The sequence below is a fragment of the Oxyura jamaicensis genome, chromosome 4 (genome assembly GCF_011077185.1).
Source record: "Oxyura jamaicensis isolate SHBP4307 breed ruddy duck chromosome 4, BPBGC_Ojam_1.0, whole genome shotgun sequence".
NCBI classification, from domain to species: domain Eukaryota; kingdom Metazoa; phylum Chordata; class Aves; order Anseriformes; family Anatidae; genus Oxyura; species Oxyura jamaicensis.
The window spans coordinates 25251764-25272472 of record NC_048896.1 but is presented as its reverse complement, the minus strand read 5'-3'; the positions used below and the strand labels follow the sequence as shown (position 1 = coordinate 25272472).

The window sequence follows — 20709 nt, the reverse complement described above, 5'->3', positions numbered from 1 at the left end:
GGCACCACTGAAAAGAGCCTGCCTCTGTCCTCTTTGCACCCTCCCTTTGGTATTTATGGTGACAAGATCCCCCCACAGCGTCCTTTTCTCCAGGCTGAACAGCCCCAGCTCCCTCAGCCTTTCCCCATAGAAGATGTGCTCCAGTCCCTTCATCATCTTTGTGGCCCTACACCAGACTCTTTCCAGCAACCCCGTATCTGTCCTGTACTGCGGGGCCCAAACTGGACTAGGCACCCCAGGTGCAGCCTCACCGATGCTCAGCAGAATGGATACATCACCTCTCTTGACCTGCTGGCAGCAGATTGCCTAATGCAGCCCAGAGTACCATTAGCCACTTTAGTGGCACATTGCTGAGTCAATGCCTTGTTGGAGTGGGCAATGGCACACAGATATTAAACCAAACAAGGGACTCCATGCCCACAGATTCATTGAAACAGGTCAGGTTCCCAGCTCAACTCCAAATCTCTTGATGATTTCACGAGTTATTTGCCAGCAATGCTTCTAAAAGCTCTGGCTCAGTTCAAGAACAGGAATGTGGTGAAGAAACCCAGCAGCCCTGATGCAATGCCTGAACCTGCAGCCTGGTGCACAGACAGGAGAAACTCACAAGGAAATCCAGCCAGAGCACAAGCAGGGCATCAGTCTGATGGGGACTGGTGTTGGCCAGACCCTGTGCATACGGCCACCCTGTAAGAGCCTACGATCCTGATGGGTACAGAAGGCTTGTGCAAACACTAGTTCACTGTCAGCTATAAAGGGGAGTCCCAGAATCGTAAGGAGGGAATGTTGGCTGGCGTCCCTCATCCACTCTGACCCTGGCCAGACCCTATGGGCACACAAATCTTGGTGATTACAAGGGCACACGTGTGAGTGGAAACAACTGAAACCTGCAAAAGAATGTGGAAGAGGGTAAAATGCTCTTATCAACCTACGGCTCTAAGGAAAGCCACCTGGATAGAAAGCCCTCCCAAAAGGTTTTGCTGCATTAGCCACCAGCAGCGGTAACAGCATCATTTCCTGGTAGCATCAGCCAGGCCCCACCTCCAGGCAGGTCTGGGCACGTTTACTGAGGAAGCCAAAAAATGTTTCTGAGCATTTGCAGTCAAACCTACTGCCAGAAGCCTGCAGGAGAGCGTAACAAAGGCTCCTGGGGGCTTGGCAGTGATGCACATGCTCCGAAGTCCTTTTGAGATCCCTACTTTTTTTAATTTGTTTTTTAAAGACACTGCTTATCTTGACCAACCAATATGTGCTTTCTGTACAGCAAGGAAAAGATATCCCTATGGCTCTGGTGCTTGCAAATCAGCAAAGCAGGTTTGAAAGCCAGTGTTTGTTGGTGGCAGGGTGCGGGGACAACGGGACTCCACCTGGCCCCATGCCCTGGCTGCACATCTCACATCAATGCAGGGCTGCTCCCAGCACCGCCCACATACCCAGCGGGGAGTACTGGGCACCCAGGGGTGCGGGCCCAGGGCCCCACCACAGGGATCACACAGATTCCTGTTGGCACTGCTGCCCTGCCTTACCCAGTCATGCATTGTCTGGGGCATGGTTGCAGGAGAGGCATGGGAAATGTGAGCTCCTTCTGCAACGCAGCGCCTCCATGCCTGATGCTGCACACATACATGCTTGCTCTCCTCTAGATAGCCCAAATCAAGCTGCCTGGCCCACCAGGCACTAGGGCTCCTAATGCTTCTCATGGCTTATTCCAGCCAAGAAGCCACCTCACCTTCTATAGCCCCCAAACCTCCCCGCAGTTAGCCAGTGCTGTCAGCTCTGCCATGGGAGGGAAGGTTGCTTGTAGTTCTTTATTCACCACAGGGACCACAGACAATTCCGGACAGGAGTTTACAACAAATGGTTTTATGCTTCCCTCTCACTGGGCTGCAACCCTAAGACAGTAACGAGAATAGCAGCTAGCCGACAGCTCCTTACTCCCTGTAAAGCCCACTTGAGCACTGATGAGTAGCTCCCTTCCACATTAAAAAAAAAAAGAAAAAAAAAGAAGCTACAATTAATCCCAGGCCCTTCCAGCAGCAGGGCCCAACGAGGCACTGGAAGAGAAGAAAACAAATCAAACAGCTGACCTCTCCTTGAGATTGAGATCACTTTTATTTTCAGTCATTTTGGTGAGGATGTGTGTGGGTGTGGTGCGTGTACGTCTGGGCATGCATGTGTGTGTGTGCAGAGCCCTGCCCAGTTATGTAAGTCATATGAATACCTGCAATTATAGTTCATGAACTGAGCCATGAAGCATGTGATGAGTGCTACACTGAGGCCTGTTCGCTCGCCTCTTCTTGTGCTTATTGCAGTGCAGCATCTCCATCTCCCCCCCATTGTCCTTCCAAGGATGGCAGCCCAAGATCCCAACCAAAGGCTGCTGGGGGAGGCGAGCTGAGCTCCAGGATTCCTCACCTCACTTAGCGTGTTCATAACATCATCGGTTCCCTTTAACAAAGCCAATTCTGTCCCTTTGCAGCGAGGGACCCCTACTGCTCTGACAAACTTTAACCAGGTCAGAGGAGCAAAGGGACGGGAACAGGACAGGGACCCCATGTAACGTCCAGTGCTACAGCACAGCTAAATGCTTCTCAGGATGCTGCAAGGGAGATGGCGTGTGTTTCCATAGCCCCCGGTCTCTTCAGTTGGATTTTAGAGACTGCAAGGTAGGTTAAATCCTGATTTGGTCTCTATTTCTGTTTTGCTTTAAAGCGGAATCCCCCAAAGTCAGAGCAGAGACAGAATGCAGAAGGGAAATTGGTCAAACCCGTCCTGGCCTTGCGGCAGGTTGGAACCAATGTCTACGACCTTTTTGCCTTTAGCACAGTTAAAGCAGAGGTAAGCCACCATCCAGGATCTTCTGCTGTTGTCAGAGGCCTCCAAGTACTCCTGCAAGCCCTGGGAAGAGCTAGATATGCAGCATCACCCTTTGGGCTCTACCTCAACATATCTGTGTGCTGCTTAGGGACATGCAATTTCTCCTGTGTTACACAGAGCCAGCAGAAGACAAAGCTGCTGTTGTGGGAGTTTCACTTGGACGGATGCAGGTTTGAATCCCACATCTTGCTTCAAAAGTGTAACACGAGGCACTCGAGGACATGCTCCAGCTGCTGGAAGTCGTACAGCTCTGCTTCCAAACCTGTATGTACCAGCCTCAGTAGGAAATCAACTGGTCGGCAAGAGATCTGCAAACCAATGAGCAAAACCAGCAAGCAGTCCTCTCAAGTCAAGTGAGCATCTAGTGCCAGGAGATTCCCCTCCTGTTCCAAAGGGGTCAAAAGTCACTGTCAGCTCCACAGAGAGACAACTGATACCCCAAGTCCTTCCTACCCTCTTTGTAATAAACTTTCAGTAAAGGCTGCAGGGTGCTCCACAACGGCCTTAGCCATTCCTATCAGTTCAGTAACTCTCCGAGCAGGGACTAGAACAGAGTAGGAGTACGTGCTCTGAACTGCGGGTCTCTGCTCTTAGGGCAGCACCTTTAAGCCCTCTTTCCTTGTGGTTTGACTCATGAAAAATGACAGATCCTTCAAACATACAGGGCACTCATCCCTGGGGCTCAGGGATGTTACGTGGGGTCTAAGAGAGAGGAGCTCAGCAAAGGGACACTGTGTGCAAAGGATCCCAGGACGCATCCTTAAAAGACAGCAACAGCAAAACCCAAAGGGCTAGCAGCCACTTGGCACGGTTCTCCTGCACAGATCTCTTACCTGACAGTTGCAAATGGGAGACATTTCTGAGCTGCATAGAAAATTAAATGGCTTTTGCCTATTTAAAAAAAAATACAAACGAAAACACAGTTACACCAGTTACTGAACAGTGGGCGGATGAGCGATCACGGTTTCACATTAAATAGACCCTACTAGACTGCTCTCCATACGGCCATACTCCCGGCGTCATGGCTTCAGCGCACAGCAGACCGAGTGCCTGCGAAGGCCAGGTAATGCTGTGCTCCTGCTGAGGTGGCACTGCCCCAGCAGGAGGGCCGCAGTCCCAAGGAGTAGGCTGTACGACATCTGCTCTGTCCTCTTGCTCCTTCGACACTCGCGCACCCCGCACCAGATGGGTGCGCTGGGAAACGGGCCTCCGGCTGGAAAAGGATTCCAGTTGGTGATTTCTTTGCAACGTGGATTCCATGCAACAGCACAGCAACAAATTACTATTTTCTTCCTACGGAGGACAGAAAGAGAGGTGAGTAGCGGCAAAGAGCAGAAGACGACCTCCCAGCACGGGAAGTGACAGCACAGAATGCTCTAACTGTACGGGGCTCTCCGTGTTTCACTGGCAGCAAAACAGGACCAGGAAGTTTCCAAGCATTATTCTGAGCACCATTTGGAGAGATTTCACTTGTCTCCCACGCCACCACAGGCAATTCCTAGTGGGTTTAGCTATGGCAATCAACCCGTGCTTCTTGCTGACACAAAGGTTCAAATGCCCGTTGCCAGACGTGGCAGGTCAACACATCAAGCATGAGCCCAGGCTCTCTCCCTAGCTGGAACAATACCCAGAAAAGACACTGAGGTGACTGAGCTGCAAACTTTTATTTGGCAGCTTTCCACCCTGAAGTTAGGAACAATAGCTTTCTTTTTTCCCACCTGGCTCCTGCAGTCTCCCACTAGAACGGATTCTGCCCTGCATTTCCCCGTGGTAAGTCCCTGCCCAAGGGCCTTGCGCGCAATGCCAGCATTTTAAGGGCCAGAAGCCAGGGAAACGTCGCCTGTGCGAGAGCAGCAGACCCCAAGGGGCTGCCTGTCAGCGTCCCACACTAGTGCCAGGGACTGCCTGACGATCAGCATCAACCACCCTAGGTGTGGGAGAAAGGGCCTCTGGCCCCACACCTCCCGCCACAACCCCAGGGGTGAAGAGCTGCACACTAACACGAGCATTTGTAGTCCCTCATCTCTCAGACCTCCTCCAGCATTTTACAGAGGGATTGTCTCTCTGGAAATGCCTGCAGGCAGCGGGACACACGCTGCGTCACTAGATCTCTGCACCAGGTTTCTGCTCTAGGTTTCTGCTGCTCTAGTGGCCACAATGCATGGGAAGTACCACAGCTGCACCTCCAGAGCACCCAGCTGCTGCAGAGCACGGACTGCTGGGAGCTAGCAATCAGCGAAAAATGGCAGGTGACAGGAGCACGCTGCCCGCTCTTCCATCCCTGCAGCACATCCTTACCACGGCATTTGTGAACACACACGGCAGGAAACACTTCCCAGGTTGCTTCTCCTCCTGCTCTCTGTAGGCCGCTGCCCAAGCGTGCCGTGTGGGACACAGCCAAGTGCTTTGCACTGAAGCAATTTTAAAGGCTTCGCAAAACCGACCCCCTCCCCCACAAAGCCTTGGCCAACTGCCACGGAACTCACTTGTCCAGGAACAATTCCAGGGAATCCTGCTACAGCTCATTTCAAGAGACTTTCCTCCAAGCAGGTCTGAATTAAATGGTATCAAGAACATTTTTTACATTCATCATGAGATCCAAATGGGTTTTCAACACACAATCAGTGGGTCCACAGAATCCTATCCCCAGTGCTTTCCCTTGGGCCCGTGGCCCTGCCATCTGCAGCAATCCTTTTGCTTCATGTCTCATTGTCGTCCCCAGCTTCCAGGTGATTGTGTCCGCTCCAGCCACGAGGTCCCCAGCAGGGAGCTGCCCCAGCCCCGCAGCATCTCGGAGTCCAAAGTCCCATTGTTCCCCATCGGCATGCAACTCCACAACCGGAGAGATGGGAACACTGTAGAGCATCAGCCACGTTCTTCCCAGTGGAAAACCTTTGGCACCAGTACTGATGATTTATCTAGAGAAGTAAAGGATAGAGAAACAGTAATGAGGCACGCGCAGCAGGGCTCATAATGCTTGTGACGAATAACTCAAGACACACAATTTTTTTTAGGCTTCTAAATACGGAGGGTGAGATCTTTAAAAGTCAGACGGGCCTTTCTGAGAACACGAGTTTCCTTGCCAGCAAACGGTGAAACTGGGACACAGCTGTTAGACACCGGGGAGGTCAGGATGGAGGACAGCAGGACAAGCTGCAGACACGACGCCGACACGAGACTGAAACACTGCAACCTGGGGTCAGAAACATGCTGTGTCAAGCACACACACAGGGGGACCAGAAGCATCAGCGGTTGTGGCCTGGGGCTTGGAAGCTGCCAATCAAGGCAGTTACCTTCTCTCCTGACCCAAGTGGGCACTTCAGGGTCGCCATAAGACAAAATTCAACAGTCATTCCTCACCCAAGCTGCTCTCAAGCACAATTAGCTTATTTTGGGGTGGGAGGGTACTGAGCAGAGAGAACAGCATCCAAAGCTACTTTCAGACACTAAAGTGAAAGTCACAGGCATCCACGAGCAGCACAGCAGCAGTAAGGTGTTCAGCTCGTTTCTTTAAGCTACCTGCCAAATTCCCTTGCGCCACTCCAAGGAGAGCAGGACTTAGCTGCATTTCTGGTTTGCAAGAAAACCTATGCATCAACAAGCCAGAGTACTGCCCAATTTATGAGTGTTGCTCCGCGTTTGTTCCCACCACAACACAGGGTTTTTTTCCCGCTCTGTGAGGCGAAGGACATACCAGCTTCTTGGTACACAGGAGGACGGGGCCTCTGTCCAGAGGGACATCACAACATCGTGAGACTGAGCCAAGAGCGGTGCTTGTTCAACAAGCAGTCTTGTTCAACAGGGACGAGTGCATAGCCCTCCACCTAGGACAGGACAACCCCATAGACCACCACGGGCTTAGGGCCAACTGGTGAAGGACCTAGTGGAGAACGTGTTGAAGCTAGCAGTGCATCTTTGTGGTGGTGAAGGCCAACTTGAATTAAAGACAACTCAGACTGGACACAAGTAAAAAAGCTCTGCCCAAGGAGAACAGTTCAACTTTAGAGCCCAAAGAGGTGGTGGCACTTCCATCCTTGGCAATCATCAACCCTCACCTATACAAGGTCCCAAGCAACTTGACCCAGCTGTGGGGGTGGCCCTGCGTGGAGCAGGGACTGGGTAGAGACCTCCAAATATTCCTTCCTACCTCAACTTGTCCACGACTGTCATCTCCTTTTCTGTCCTGCCCACTGTGCGTCTTGCATCTGCCACAGCACGGCTCAGGGAACACCTCAGCCCACCTTACTCTGACTGTGACCCTTTTTGTCTACATCCACAAATACTTAGAACTGTCCCAGGGCTGTGGAGCTGTTACCTTCCCAAAAAACCCTTGGTGAGGATGTGTTTTAGGCTTCCCAGTGTGTACTGACAGGGGAATGGGGGTCTGCTTTCAAGGCTCACTTGGAACAAGGGCTGATCACAGTAGGAGTGGGGGGGTAAACCAAGGCAACATTAACTCGCTCGCTGCCGTTCTTGGGACAGATGATCTCCGTCAATCCCTCTGGTCTCGGCTGACTCAGCAGTTCTCCTGTGAACAAAAGATGAAAACATTTAAGGACTGGCAAGGCCGCGTTTGCCAGACATCTCTTCTGCATGCCCTTCCCTTTCCCCCCACCAAATAAACATCCACGATCAACGCAAGTGAGCGCCGTACGAGGGATAAGTGGCCCTGTAACCCAAGCGGGTCTCATCCACGTAACCGTGGGGAACGCCCTGGTGATTACGGCTTGGAGACATGCTGCTCCACAGAGGAGTAACATCTGCCGCCTTTCCTGTCTTTGCTTTGAATCGCCTCACGCAGACTTGAGAGCTCCTCGGGGATTCACGGCATCTAGACGGAGCCTAACGAGGTGGTGGTTTTTAGCAGTGGGTGTTTTAATTAGGCTTTAGGCAGATGAGATCCAGAAGCCTACCTTCAAGCTGCGTGCAAGAGAAGACACTGACCTGTAGTATCGGCGGGGTAATTAGCAGGCAGATAAAGCTACAGAGACAAGTCTTATTGTTCAGGTCTGCGTGCTACAGCCATCCGCACCCACGAGGCTACCTGAAAACCAGCTGTCCTCCAGCTCGAGCAGAAGGTTGCTGCACAGACCCTGCCACGACCACCTTCCTTGGTACACACCAGAAAGCACTGGCAGGCATTATTTTTGCAATACTTCCAGTATTTTTCCCCTAAGGAAGTCTAGGGAGGACCTCAAACCAGCCACAGCACGCTTGACTTTTTAAAAACCCTCATGTTATCTCTTGTTTTAGCCCCGACCAACCCTAACCATCGTGGCTGCGTAGCTGCTGATTCCAGCACTGCAATTTCTGAGCTGTCCCTCTTGGAGCTACCCAGGAGCTGGAGAGATCCTGCTGTCCTGCTACAGCCGAGCAGCCGCAGTGTGTATCTTTCAGCTGCCAGACAAGCGTCTAAAAGCAGGTAAAAATATACAAGAGGATTCCCCTCTCCTCGGGCATGCTTGCAACAGCTGCTGTGGGATTGCTGTTATTTCCTCTCGGGGCTCTGGGCCACCCTATACTCTGGTGAGCGTGCAAACCCCCGCTCCCAGCCATCACCTGTAACGTTATCCCAGCTCTGTGAGTCCGTTGCAGCGGGGGGGCCCTCACAGCACACGCTCTTCCCCTGCCAAATGAGCTGCGTCGGCTGTTACTTGAGTGCCGAGTTGGCAGCTCCCCGCTGCTGGCACCCTTACAGCACGTAGCCCAGGTCGAGATGCAGGTCAGCGCAGTGAGACGGGAAAGCCAGGTGCCGAGATGTGCCCAGCTCCAAGAAATGCTCTGAAATGCTCACATTTCCTTCCCGCTTCTCGTCTAAACCGTAAGCAGGCTGCAGTCATAACCCACACAGGACCGTCTATACCCTTCAGCTGAGCAGCTACCACGAGCTGTCCCCACCACAGATGAAGCAGATCTGAACCTCCTTGCTTTTCAGAAAGCAGCACTTGGTATTGTCAAAGCAGAGAGGAGGGTTTGGCAGGAAACAAACACACGCACAGCTCCTCTTCAGAGAGGAGCCACCGTGGAGGCTGGCAGTTCTGGCTTACCCCCACGGTCTGCAGCCCGAATTCCCCTCGGTGTGCCTGCCTACCCTCATCTCACACCCACGCTCAGACCTGAAGCGGGAGAGCAGGTTTTAAGCCACCCAGACACGTCTCCCAAACCAGAAGAATCGTGACAGTATTTGCAATTCAAAATTAAATCTGCACGGCAGCGTCCTCAATTACGTGAGCTGTCACACCCCGCGAGCAGCGCTGGGTCTCCCCGAGCACGGGAAGCACAGGGCTCCACGTCCCAGTGACTGCCGGGTGTCCAGCCCAGGCTGATACCCCAGATGCTGTATTACTGACATTACTAAAAACACTGGCTCCGAAAGGTGAGTCATGAAATCAGGCACCATTGCGTGCTTTAAAGGCAGGGCTGATACCCATTGGAGCTTACACCAGACGAGTGAAGCGAGACTGGTCTGGCTGCTTGAGCCTTCGCTCCCGTTTCCACCTCCCCATTTCAGGGATCCTTAGAGGGAGATTTCTCAAGCACAAGAGATTACTGCAGGGTTAAATAGGTGCCTGATTTGCAGGCAAGCCCTTCCCCTCAGCTCTTCAGTCAACTGTCCATCTCTTCACGGCTTCAATTCCCCCTGTAAGTAGCAACTGCGGCGCTGTGAACCTCGGTGTGCTTTGTGCTAACGCAAACTTCTCCAGCCCAAGCTGTGAAGCCCGCGAAACCCACCAGTGAGAAAATACAGGCTCCGCTCCAAGGAGGTGGGCATGCAACGAACGCACAATTCCTTCCCCTTCCATTCAGTGGGTTCTCCCTGTCCCGCTGCCCACCCCCTACAGCATTCTCGGTCCCTTGTCTCGGCAAATTGTCGTCTTTGCTGCCCGAGCTCATCACAGAGCTGAATCAGGCACAGCTACCTAAACTACGCTCCAGATCACTACTAAGCACAAGTGCAGTACAAATCCCGCCGCAGCAGGTAATCAGCAGAGCTGCAACAAACTAGGACTGAGACACTGCTTGGGTGCAGCTCGCCAGGTCCAGAATCTTTTGGAGCTTTCAGGAACGTTCATTCCTATTCAGACGTCATTTGAAGTGCAGAAGGTTAGAAATAGAAGCCTTCAGGGCTGCAGCAGGGAGGAAGAGAACAAATGAAAGGAAGTACTGCACCGACACGAAACAAAAAGCTAAGTCTTCCACACGTGGTGGTGTCTGCTTGCTTTAACTCTAAGGATAAGCGTAGCTGGAGCAGTCCGCGACTCCAGGGCTGCAGCACGTTATGGGTTTTGATTGCACATTCCTTATAAGCATGTCACTAATTTTACCAGAAGCCTCAGGTCTGCCTGCCCCCTCCGAAAGGCTGCCCTGCAATAGCACATAAACAAACCACGAAGCGTATTCCCATCTCCCCGTGGACTGTTTTAGTATTAATTTCCACAGAAGACGCTTCTTTGCTGCTTCTCTGTCTGCAGTGGCACATACGGCTCAGAGGAGTCGCATCTGTCCCAGGGTCACCCTCCTGGCATTTTGTCCCAGAAAGAGCTCTCTACAGGACACACGGGAGACTCCTCTGCTGCCTGTTGCCATACATGCTTTTCCGTGTTCTTGGGCACAGACACAATTTTTGGTCGGATACAAAGTCAGGCCCATTATTCTTCCTGCCCTTGCTCGGCTGGGATTTGGAGAGGGATGCCTCCCTGGGAGCCCTTGCCAGCGATCAGGCCACGCGTGCCGCAAAGCACACTTCGCTGCCCTTTAGCAAATACCCGTGAAATGCCAGATAGCCCTGACGAATCAGGGGGTTAGGAGGGAAGCTGACAGCAAGAAAAGCGAGTACTTGCAAGAGTGTTCAGTTACCCCGTGCTGGCAGCCAGACAAGCCAGGCTGCAAGGATACTTGGCTGCCTAGCAGGCAGAAGGGTTTTGCATACAGGGGAGGAAAATCCCACGAAGGCCATTCGCTTTCTGCTGCACTTTCCACACAGTTCCCAGAGCCACAGACATGCTAAGTGGCACGAGGTTCCCTGTTCACGTGTCAACCGCCGACAGCAAGGGCACAGAGCTGAGGGAGCACTCCAAAGGAGCAACACGCAAAGACATCCCCCAGCCCAGAGGCTGAGAGCACAGAGAAAAGGGCGAGGGGAACAAGGAAGAAGTGTAAGCTTTAAGAAAAACTGTGGGCCTCTCAGCCAAAACTCTATCTCCAGGCTTCACGGCTCTGGCTACGGACACATACACGGTTCACCGTGAACATTTACTGCAGCTGGCTGCACAGAAAGGTACCTGACCAAGGCTCCTAATTCACTACCTCCAATTTTAGCCGCTCAGAAGTGACAAGAGGTCAACAGACACCAGCTAGAGAGTGGAAGGCTTAAAAGGGGTAAATACCTTCCTCCTTCCCCGGTTAGTGACCGTCAGCCAGTGCTTGACCCCCCGCTGTCACAGCAGCAGAGGATGCTGACACAACCCAGTGGTTGCAAGAGCTCTGGGGAAGCCTTTGGCACTGGACCGAGCGTACCTTGGGTGGAGAGCTTGGGTGGATGCGTTTCAGAGGCTTCACTCAGCAGGTAAATGAAAGTCATTACTCAGAATGCCAGTTTGCAGCTCATTCACATTGCCGTAGTTTCCCGAGTTATTTGAACTCATCCCCTGCTAATGCTTCCAAGCAAAGCATTTCCAAGTGAAGTGCAAAGTTTCCAAGTACAAAACTTAGAAAATATTATGTTTGTCTCAAAACATCATTCAGTAATCTTTTCCTCAGGCCCACGGAAATTAATTACAGTTAGAGCTGGAATTCAATAAAAAAGTAAAACAAAAAAAAGAATTCCAAACCCAGACTATGCAGTACTTCTTATCGCCATACTCACAAACCAGAACGGGGACAGCAGCAGTAAATCATCAAAATAACTCCATCCAAATAGCCATCGGGAACAGCCAGGAAGCGTGAGCCCTTCCATCTCCTTCTGACAGTACGAAACAAGCAGCTCAGAGAAATGAAGGATGGCTGGCACCTACCTAATTCCTGAGTCCACACGGGCAGCTGAGCTACCCATCGGGAACAAGAAATCTCTCTGCTCTTTGTGCATCTCACAAAACACTGCTCCCAGAGAGCATTTCTGCAAAGCACCATTGTCATCTCAGTAACAGATGGGCCACGAGGAGAGGAGGCTGTGATTTTTGATGTGAACATGATGGTATTTCTCTGCTCTGTCCTGCCAATCTGTTTCAAATAGTATTTCAGCACGAGTGGCCTTCCTCACCCAGCTTCATCCTCACCTGTCCTGTCAGGCACTCAACCCTCGCATTTCCCAGCAGCAGGTGGTAGCAAATTGCCCCTGCTCGTCAGTGACCAGAGCAGATGCTGGAGAGAGAAAGCGGCCAGAGGGGACAAGTAAACAGGACAGCATCAAAAGCTCAGGAAAACAGGAGCGGGCACTGGGGAAAAGCCGAAACAAAGTAAGGAATCCACCGAATTTTGCTGCCCTTCTACTATCTGCCCTAAAAAGCCTCTTGGAATCGGCAGGCTGCAACACAGCATTTTCAGATGACTGCAGTATAAAGTCATGAAAAATTGATTTGCCTCATTAACATTTTAGGACCTTATTAGCTGGAACGAAATTGATTGTCAAGGCATTTTAAGGGCAAGTCACAGCACAATGAGCTCAGCATGAATTATCCTCAGCCTGGAACAGAAAGTGGTCTGTCACTGAGTAACCAAGTCCAGAACCTACCTTTTGGTTATTTTTAATTCCACCCGGCCAACCGTACCTGCCACAAACACTTCCTCGTTCTGCCAAGGCGAGGGACCAGCTGGAGAGCAAGCTGCAGACAGTCTGTCTGTTCTCAGCCAGTAACAGCAAGGCTCTGCAGAGCAGCCACCTGGACACCAGACACCTTTTGAAAGCAGTAATCCCAAAGCTATTACTCCCTATCACAGGGGAGATGCCGAACTTCCTCTCTCATCCAGACAACTAGCACGCCACAGGTCCCGCTCAAGGGGGAAAAAGGGGAAGAGGAAGGAGAGGAAAGAGCCTGAAAGAGCTCTCAAAGCCATTACTGTGGTAAAAAATAGCTAACAGGCATGGTTCTCCGAGGTTGGTAGGGAGTTACCAACACCGGTCAGCGTTCTGCTAACTCTGGCTCTCTGTGTTTGGGTCACAAAACGTTAAAAGCTGGCAACGTGAAAAGCCAGCTCCTGGAAGGGACCTGGGTGGTGGGAGGCTTACCAGGCCCAGCTCTGTGAACTGCCAGCAGCTGGTTAAGGCAGAAGCAGGTCGCAGTCTGATCACCTGCTAAATTTAGAGGAGAATTAGGTGACGCCACAGGACATTTTTCCTTGCAATGCTTTGGAAGCGGCACTGCACCCAGAAATGGCTGATCGTTTCTCTGCGTGCTCCAACACAAGGACTAGGAAGCATCAACTACTGTGAGGTGGACTCAGAGAAAACCAAAGGACGTGGTTCAACACCTACCAAAGCCTGCAGAGCTCCCTGCTGCGTTTTGCTACAGATTCACTAATCCAGGGGTTTGTGAGCCCTAAAGAGGGCTCACAAGGAGAACACTTCAGACAAGTTTTCCACTCAGCTGGCATGCTCCTTCCCCACAGGTTGCCCACACGTGCCACGGGTGAAGGTAGGATCCTGGCTGTGCAGTTCATCTGCTGGAACAAGTGTTCAGCAAAGCCCAGCTGCTGAGTGAAACACCTACAGCTTTTCTTGGGGTAGGCTTTTACATGCCACCACAACATGTTTTTTTCATCATTATTACGATTTTAACATTTACCTGCCTTTTGCCAGACAAGAGCAAACCAAAACACATGTACAAGACAAGTGTACCTGTGTAGCCCAACAGTTTTTCCTGAGATTAAATAAACATCTCCCTGATAAAAGTACTTGGCTCCACCAGCTAGCCTTGCCATGCTGCCATTCCAAGGCATCGGTGTGTTAGTAAGCTCAATTGGAGGGAGCTGAGTTTTCAAACCTGCATGGCAAGTATCCTCTTCCAGATCATTTAAGGTGAGATGCATGCACGACATTCCTCTGTAAAACTACTCTGGTCACTCCAGAGCTTTCCTTGCATAGTGTTCAGCAGGAAAATCACGGAGTCTGCTTAAGCAAAGGAATAAATTCCTTCGGCATCATTGACTGGTTGAAGGAAAAGTCTCATCACCTTAAATCCCTTTCAGGCTCACGTGTTAGATCAAGTAAGTCTTTACTTGTTAATTGCACCAACGCGAACTCATCCTTAGATGAAACAGGGAAGTCCCATTTCTAATCAATTAACTTGACTTTCTCTTGAAGCCACTCCACTGTGGAATTTGATCTATGGATGTGCATCACAACGTTTACTCTAGACTTGTGCTCAGCTTGAACAAAATGCTTTCTTGGTGCTACTTCTACAAAGCCACCCAACTTCTGCTAGTTACTGACACCACACTACGCTGACCACAGGTACGACTTAGCTGAGTAGGATCCTGCGGGATCACAGAAGCTTCCTTATCAACAAGGGCATCAGCTCTAAATTGCTTTTCTGCATATATATTTTTCTCTCTACACCAAAGTTTCTTCAATATGTCTTCAGGTGAAATGTTTCTTCCTGGAGAGACAGACCACGGTGTAGATTTGGCTGTATGCTGGAAGCTACATGGCTGAAATCAGAGCACCAAGACCAGCGGCCAGCTCTCCTTCTGGTCTTACAGGTTAGGGCTGGTGTTGGCTACAAAGCACTGCTGGCGCACGTGGCAGTGCCCAAAGCAGCACTCTAAAGACATCAGAGCCTGGATTTCGCTAGGCCAACGGAAGTGGAGAATAGATCTATTAAAAAAAAAATATATAAAAAATCTTCCCCATCCACTTGATTCCAAGTATTTCTGTTACTACCAGAACTGCTGTCTTTGAAGTCTCAGCGAGCTGCTGGATTTGCACTGCTCAATGGTCAGGAACAAAGCACTGTCTGTCCTTTTACTATTAAGAGCTTTACAAAAACTTTTACTACTTGTCCCCTTTTCCAGAGAGAATGAGAACTGATCATTTACTTCTTTTTTTTTTTTCCCCCCAGCAAAACCCCAGCATTTCCAATCATTTAACCACCTGAACCCTCTAGCTTCCTAACATTCAAGCAGGTGACAACTAAGTTATAAATCAAGGTAATAACTAGCTTTTGCTTAAAAACAGTTTCCCCATGTGAATTTGCTTATTTATAGACTTTTGTTACTGCTTTAGCTTATTTATGGACGTAATGTTATAGATTGTTTTGCTACCTCTGCTGAAAGCAGTTCTTGGTAGTTTTTATTCTGCTGCTGGAACACCTTCCAAAAAGGTAAGTCATGCGAGTTCAGAAACACTGGCTTCGCTACTTCACTCCTGCCGCGTTCATTGCCTGCTAACTGCCATCTGGTCTTGGGTTCTCAGGGCCCCAAAATAAACTGCAGCATCCTCCTTTGCTGTTTAAAAAACGTTTCTCCCATGGCAGTCACGTTTGCTACTGAAACAGGAGGGAGCTCTGGGGGCTGTGAAGAACTCATCGACCTCCCAGGGAAGCAACAGCATTGCCAGGAAAACATTTCACTCCTCCAGAGACCTCAGAGGAGAGGACAAGCAGGACTGGAAAAGCAGGACACCAACGAAAGTTTGTTCCATAGGGGAAAAGTGCAGAGGAAAAACAGACAGCAGCTACTCCTATTTGCACACATGAGGATTTTTCAGGCTTGGTGATGGTGGAAACGTGTCCCACATTTCTGGGCTTTGCTACTACCCAGGACCCCTGTCTGTGACCTTGTTGCTCCCCAACATCTCTCAGCCTCCTGCATTTTTCTTAAACACACAAGCCAGGAGGACAGCCCTCCAAGCAAGGCGAAGCTTTATAAAAAATGACTGCTGATTCAAAATGAGTTTTAAATCCTTTTGTAACGATGACCGGAATAACCGCATCTCGCGGCGTTATGCAACTGGGAATAGAGCAGCACCCAGCAAGCAGCACAAAATGCCATCCCCAGCGGGGCCGCAGCTCTGCGGCCCCAGCATTCACCCGCAGCGCTTGTAGGGACGGGGCTTGCTGCAGGCACCCCACAGGAGCAGAATCGCGTGCAAGTCTTACATGACGCAGAATAGAAGAATTGAATTCTTCTTGTGTAGAAGGTGTTTTTGTGACCTAGCTTTCAGCCAGAGGTGCTGTTGCAGTGTAATACTTCAGTCACGTGCTATCAAAAAGGCAGGTAAGGGTGACAAACCTCTGACCTGGACCCTGGCCATGGCTGCAAGCCACACTTGCAACTGTTGGCACGTTTCAGCACCCGAGAACTGCAGTGCCAACAACCCACGTCACCCAGGCATAGCCACACTGTGTGTTACCCAAACCAGAGCATCATCACGCCCACCTCAGCACAAAGGTGGATTTTTGGGGTTGTTTTTTTTAAATCAGATCCCGTTGCGAATCACTAACTTGAGCACTGTCTCACCTTGTTTGGCAACATTTTCCTAACATCGTGTTCTGCTTCATGGCAGGCACTCCAAAACGTGTATATGTGTATGAACATCATGCGCTAGGCTCTGTCGCTGAAGATGAAAGATATGGTTTATTTTAAAGAAGCACAAGTAGCAAGTTAAAAATAAGAGGCAAAAAGCTTTGTAGTAGCTTTCTTGTTACAAGAAGAAGATAAAGCTACTTTTTTCAGCTTCCAAAGGAAGGTTCCCAAACTTCTCTTTCATCCAGGAAACTCTTTACTTTGACTAAGCCTTTGAGGGACAAAGGCACGGCTTGGGAAAATGCCCACATAAGGCTCTGTTCCTGATCATTTATTTCAGCATCTCACTCTAGGAGGTTCCACGCTGACCACTGCAGGCGTTTGCCGAGTTGAACTATTTGCCCACACAAGCATCAGTTAAGATCTTCCCCAAATCCAACAACAATCACATCAGCATCTGAAGGACTCCCTCTGGGCACACGCGTGTTCCTCTGGGAAATTACAGGCTTCTCGCTTACTGAGGTCGGCGTGAAAATGTCACCAGGGCAAGATCACAGGCTTCCCCTTCACCAGTGCTCCAGCTCCTGTACCACAAATCCCGGTACAAAGACCTGACTGGACTTGTTGGTGAGGTCAAAGCGCACACGGGTTTCATGCCCCATGTAGCCCTCTGGCACTGTCACAGAGTTGAACAGAAGTATCTGGAGATGCCTGAACTTCCAAAGTGAGGCTCCTATCAGCTCCATTTTCAGTCACATCTGTCCATTGAAAGCTTTAAGAAAGGATGAAATAAATTCTTGCTCAGCAGAGGTCTGGGATACTGTAGCCAGAAAGCGACAGCATCTCTTAAAGAATCATGGAATATCCCGAGATGGAAGGGACAACAAGGGTCATCGAGTCCAACTCCTGGCTCCACACAGATCTACACACAAATTCAGGCCCATGACTGAGAGCACAGTCCAAACGCTCCTTAAACTCCGACAGGCTCGGTGCCGTGACTGCGTCCCTGGGGAGCCTGTTGCAGTGCGCGACAGCCCTCTCAGTGAAGAACCTCTTCCTGATGTCCAGCCTGACCCTCCCCTGTCACAGCCTGACACCGTTCCCTCGGTCCTGTCACTGGTCACTACAGAGAACAGATCGGCGCCTGCCCCTCCGCTCCCCTCGTGAGGAAGCTGCAGGCCGCCATGAGGCCTCCCCTCAGCCTTTTCTTTTCCAGGCTGAACAGGCCCAGAGACCTCAGAGTCCTCGTACGTCTTCCCCTCTAGGCCCTTCACCACCTTTGTAGCGAGTGGGGTGGAGGGGGTGCCTCCAAATCCATCACACAGGCACCCACTAAATCCCCAAGCTGCTGAAAAAAGTTAACTGTTATCAGAGGGAAGAGCTTTTTAGCAGAGACCCAGAGCAAAGGGCAAGGTGGAGAGGCGGGATGTGCGAGAGCTAAGCAGGACGACCACACGGCCCGGCACGGCGCTCGGCACAGCGTGAGCAGACCGCCCTCAGAGGCCCGGCACTGCAGCATACGTGCACCACTTTACAGAAACCCACCCAAAATAGATTTGAGCTGTTCCGTGATAAAAATAACGGCGACCAAGAAACGTTGTGTCAGATGACAAGAAAGGGAAGCTCCTTTGGATAGATTTCCTAAATTTAGCCACTTTGATGGCTAAAAAACTCATTTGGATATGCGTTTTCCATATCCAGCATGCACACTGTTATCTTAAATAAGGATGTCAAAATCTCGCTCAGACAAAGAAAGAGCCTGTTCAAAGGGAAGATGCAGAGAAACAGGGAGCTAAAAATTCCTCCTCCACATAACGTGTCTGTCCAGGCCTGGTGCTGGGTGCAGGCTGCCTGCTTTGGAAACCTGCCCAACACACCCAGCAGTCCTGCTGGACAAACCCAGCTGCACCCAGCCAGAGGGCAAGAAGCACTGCTCAGACGGGAGAGGAAGCACACGCAGGACCCTCTGACTCTTCCTCTTTTTGCTGCAGCACAAAGTTATCTGCAGGAAACCACTCCAGCGGGGATGCCCTGGCAGCCTGCTTGCTCCTCTGTGGGGACAGAGCACACTGGCTTCCCGAAGATAAGGCCGAGATGAGGCTTCCCCAGGAAAGCCAACCTGTCCAAAGGGCTTTCTGGGGACACTCTGAGCCAGCACTGGCCATCCCAGTTTCGCTGCCTACTCCTGGAGGCGGCTCAGTGATGTGGTGGTGCGGGATGTTGTCACCCATGAAGATGAAGAGCAGGCTGGAGGCTTGCTGGTTCACATTGTTCACAGCAGCATACAGTGCTCTTCTAAACCACTTTGGGTCCGCTCCACTGAGTGATGGCTCCATGCAGCTTTCGCTCTGGTTTGGCTGGATTTAAAATTCCCCATGCCCTTGGGCAGCTGCTGGGTGAGTCTGCCACCTGCAACATACCTTCCACCCTACAGACCTGACGTGTGTTGAGCAGCTCAGCTGTCCCCTTAATGTCTCTTCTGCCCCAGCTCCTTTGGGTCCCAATACCAAGACACAATCACTGTGTTCTCTTTCAGCGTCATTCCACTGTGTGGTTTCACACAGCAGAAACAGCAACTAGATAAATGGGAGGCAAATTAGTCAAACATCTCCATCCCAAGCCAACCTCTGCAGATTTTGGTGCTGTAGAAACCACGCCGGATTCATTTTTCCAGGGAGCTCATCAACAACCCAGCCCTGCCACAGGGCAGAATCTGCCCCTTCGCACAGGGCACCGTAGTGCTGGAGACTGTAGAGGAAAACGTGCAGAGGACGCCCCGTGAGGCATTCAACACACAGAAATTGTAGAGTCGCTACACACTGATCATTCAAGAGAGAAGTCTTGAGCAAAGTGTGCCGGGATCTTGCACTCCATTAGGACAAAACCCTACAATATTGATTTGATCATAGAAATGATTCTCCCTGGGCTATGCAAGCATCACCTCCAAGTCACCAGGTAGGAAAACCAAACAAATATGATCAGGGTTTGAGATTCAGCCTTGGCTTGTTCTGAAGGTTACCTGCCTCTACAATTCAGTTTGATCTTCATGCCATGCTAAGTCTGACTTCCTCGCAGAAGTGCCCAGCTCACCTCACAGCTGTTGCCTGGTTCATGCAGAACATGCCAGGCTGAATGGTCAGTTCAAAGAAAGCAACATCACCTTGTGAAGCCTGGAGGTCCTAGCCCAGTGTCACGCCCACCCCAAGGAGCCCAGGCTCCAGCTGACACTGCCTTCGGGGGGGGAGACGGGAGAAGCACAGAGCTCTTGAAGACAACCACTGGTGGGAAAAAAGAAAAGAGGAGGCAAAACCAAAACCCACACGTGAAATTAGGGTTACGTACTAAACCACAACCAACACAAGCAGCTCAGAGCAATGATGAGCTCCATACACACGCCACAGGCAAGCTGCCCCTAACCACAGCGCCTGTGAGATGTCGCCGACCGCTTTGGCAACCCTATCAGCGCGCTCAGCACTAAGCCTCAGCCAAGAAAATACCACAAGTACAACACGACTCCAGCCTGCTCGGGCACAGCCAGAAACCCTCAAAGACACTGCAGCTCAACACCTGGAGTGAAATTCAACTACTGCTTCTTCTGGGTTCTCCCAAAGCCAAGCAGCCCACGAGCACATCACGGGTCTTGCATCCGTGAAGAGCCGACCGCATCTGGCACCAGCCAGCACTGCTCACTCCCACAGCTGCCCACATCTGCAAGGCAAGTGCACGTGCCACGGCCAAGGAGAGGGAGGTTACGGGCCCCACTCAGTTTTATCCTGATCATACAAGTGACAATGTCCAATGCCTATGCTGCGTGGAAGACCTGCCCCTGAGTCAATTGTGCCACGCCACTCCACTGAAGCTGCGCCCTTCAGAGAAGCCTAACAGCCCAAATAGATGTAGCACCTACTTTGAAAATAAGGGAAAAAGAGACTCCACCCTCAAATGGCGACAAGGAAAGGCTGCCAAATGCTAACATCATGCTCTGTAACAAGGAGGTACTGCTCTGCAATTGTTGGTACAAAAACCCAGCTGCTTATAATTTAATTAAAAGAACAATTAGATACCTGACATGACCCTTTCATTGAGCAGCTCAAATTCTGGACTATTTTCTGAACCCATCTGAGAAAACCAGTCCCACCTGCTCCCTCCTCGCTTTGCACAGAACTTGAGAGCATGACACATCGTGCAGGCTCTGCCTTACCATCTCGTGACTCCAGCCCAGCCACCAAGGGAGCTCACGCTTGCTTTTGATCCTGTTGCAAGGATGTCAGGCATGGTTCACTCTGGGTCAACACCCGAAGGGAGGGTGCAAAGAGGACAGAGGCAGGCTCTTCAGTGGCGCCCGGTGCCAGGACAAGAGCTGGTGGGCAC

The 20709-nt window shown here is 50.9% G+C and overlaps 1 protein-coding gene and 1 long non-coding RNA gene across 2 annotated transcripts in view; one reads left to right on the top strand and one right to left on the bottom strand.

Annotated features, from left to right (window-relative positions):
• Positions 1-3997: 3997 nt before the first annotated feature.
• LOC118166781 lies at positions 3998-7489 on the bottom strand. Its single transcript, XR_004750728.1, has 3 exons — positions 7279-7489; positions 5364-5795; positions 3998-4170 (listed from the first exon to the last, which is right to left on the bottom strand). It is a non-coding gene; the product is annotated as an uncharacterized LOC118166781 (long non-coding RNA).
• Positions 7490-10186: 2697 nt separating this feature from the next.
• The window catches only part of TNKS (tankyrase), a 128044-nt gene continuing 117521 nt past the window's right edge, over positions 10187-20709 (top strand). The window contains exon 1 of the mRNA XM_035324290.1: positions 10187-10231. Within this exon, the coding sequence (XP_035180181.1) occupies positions 10187-10231 (45 nt within the window). The remainder of the gene's footprint in view (positions 10232-20709) is intronic.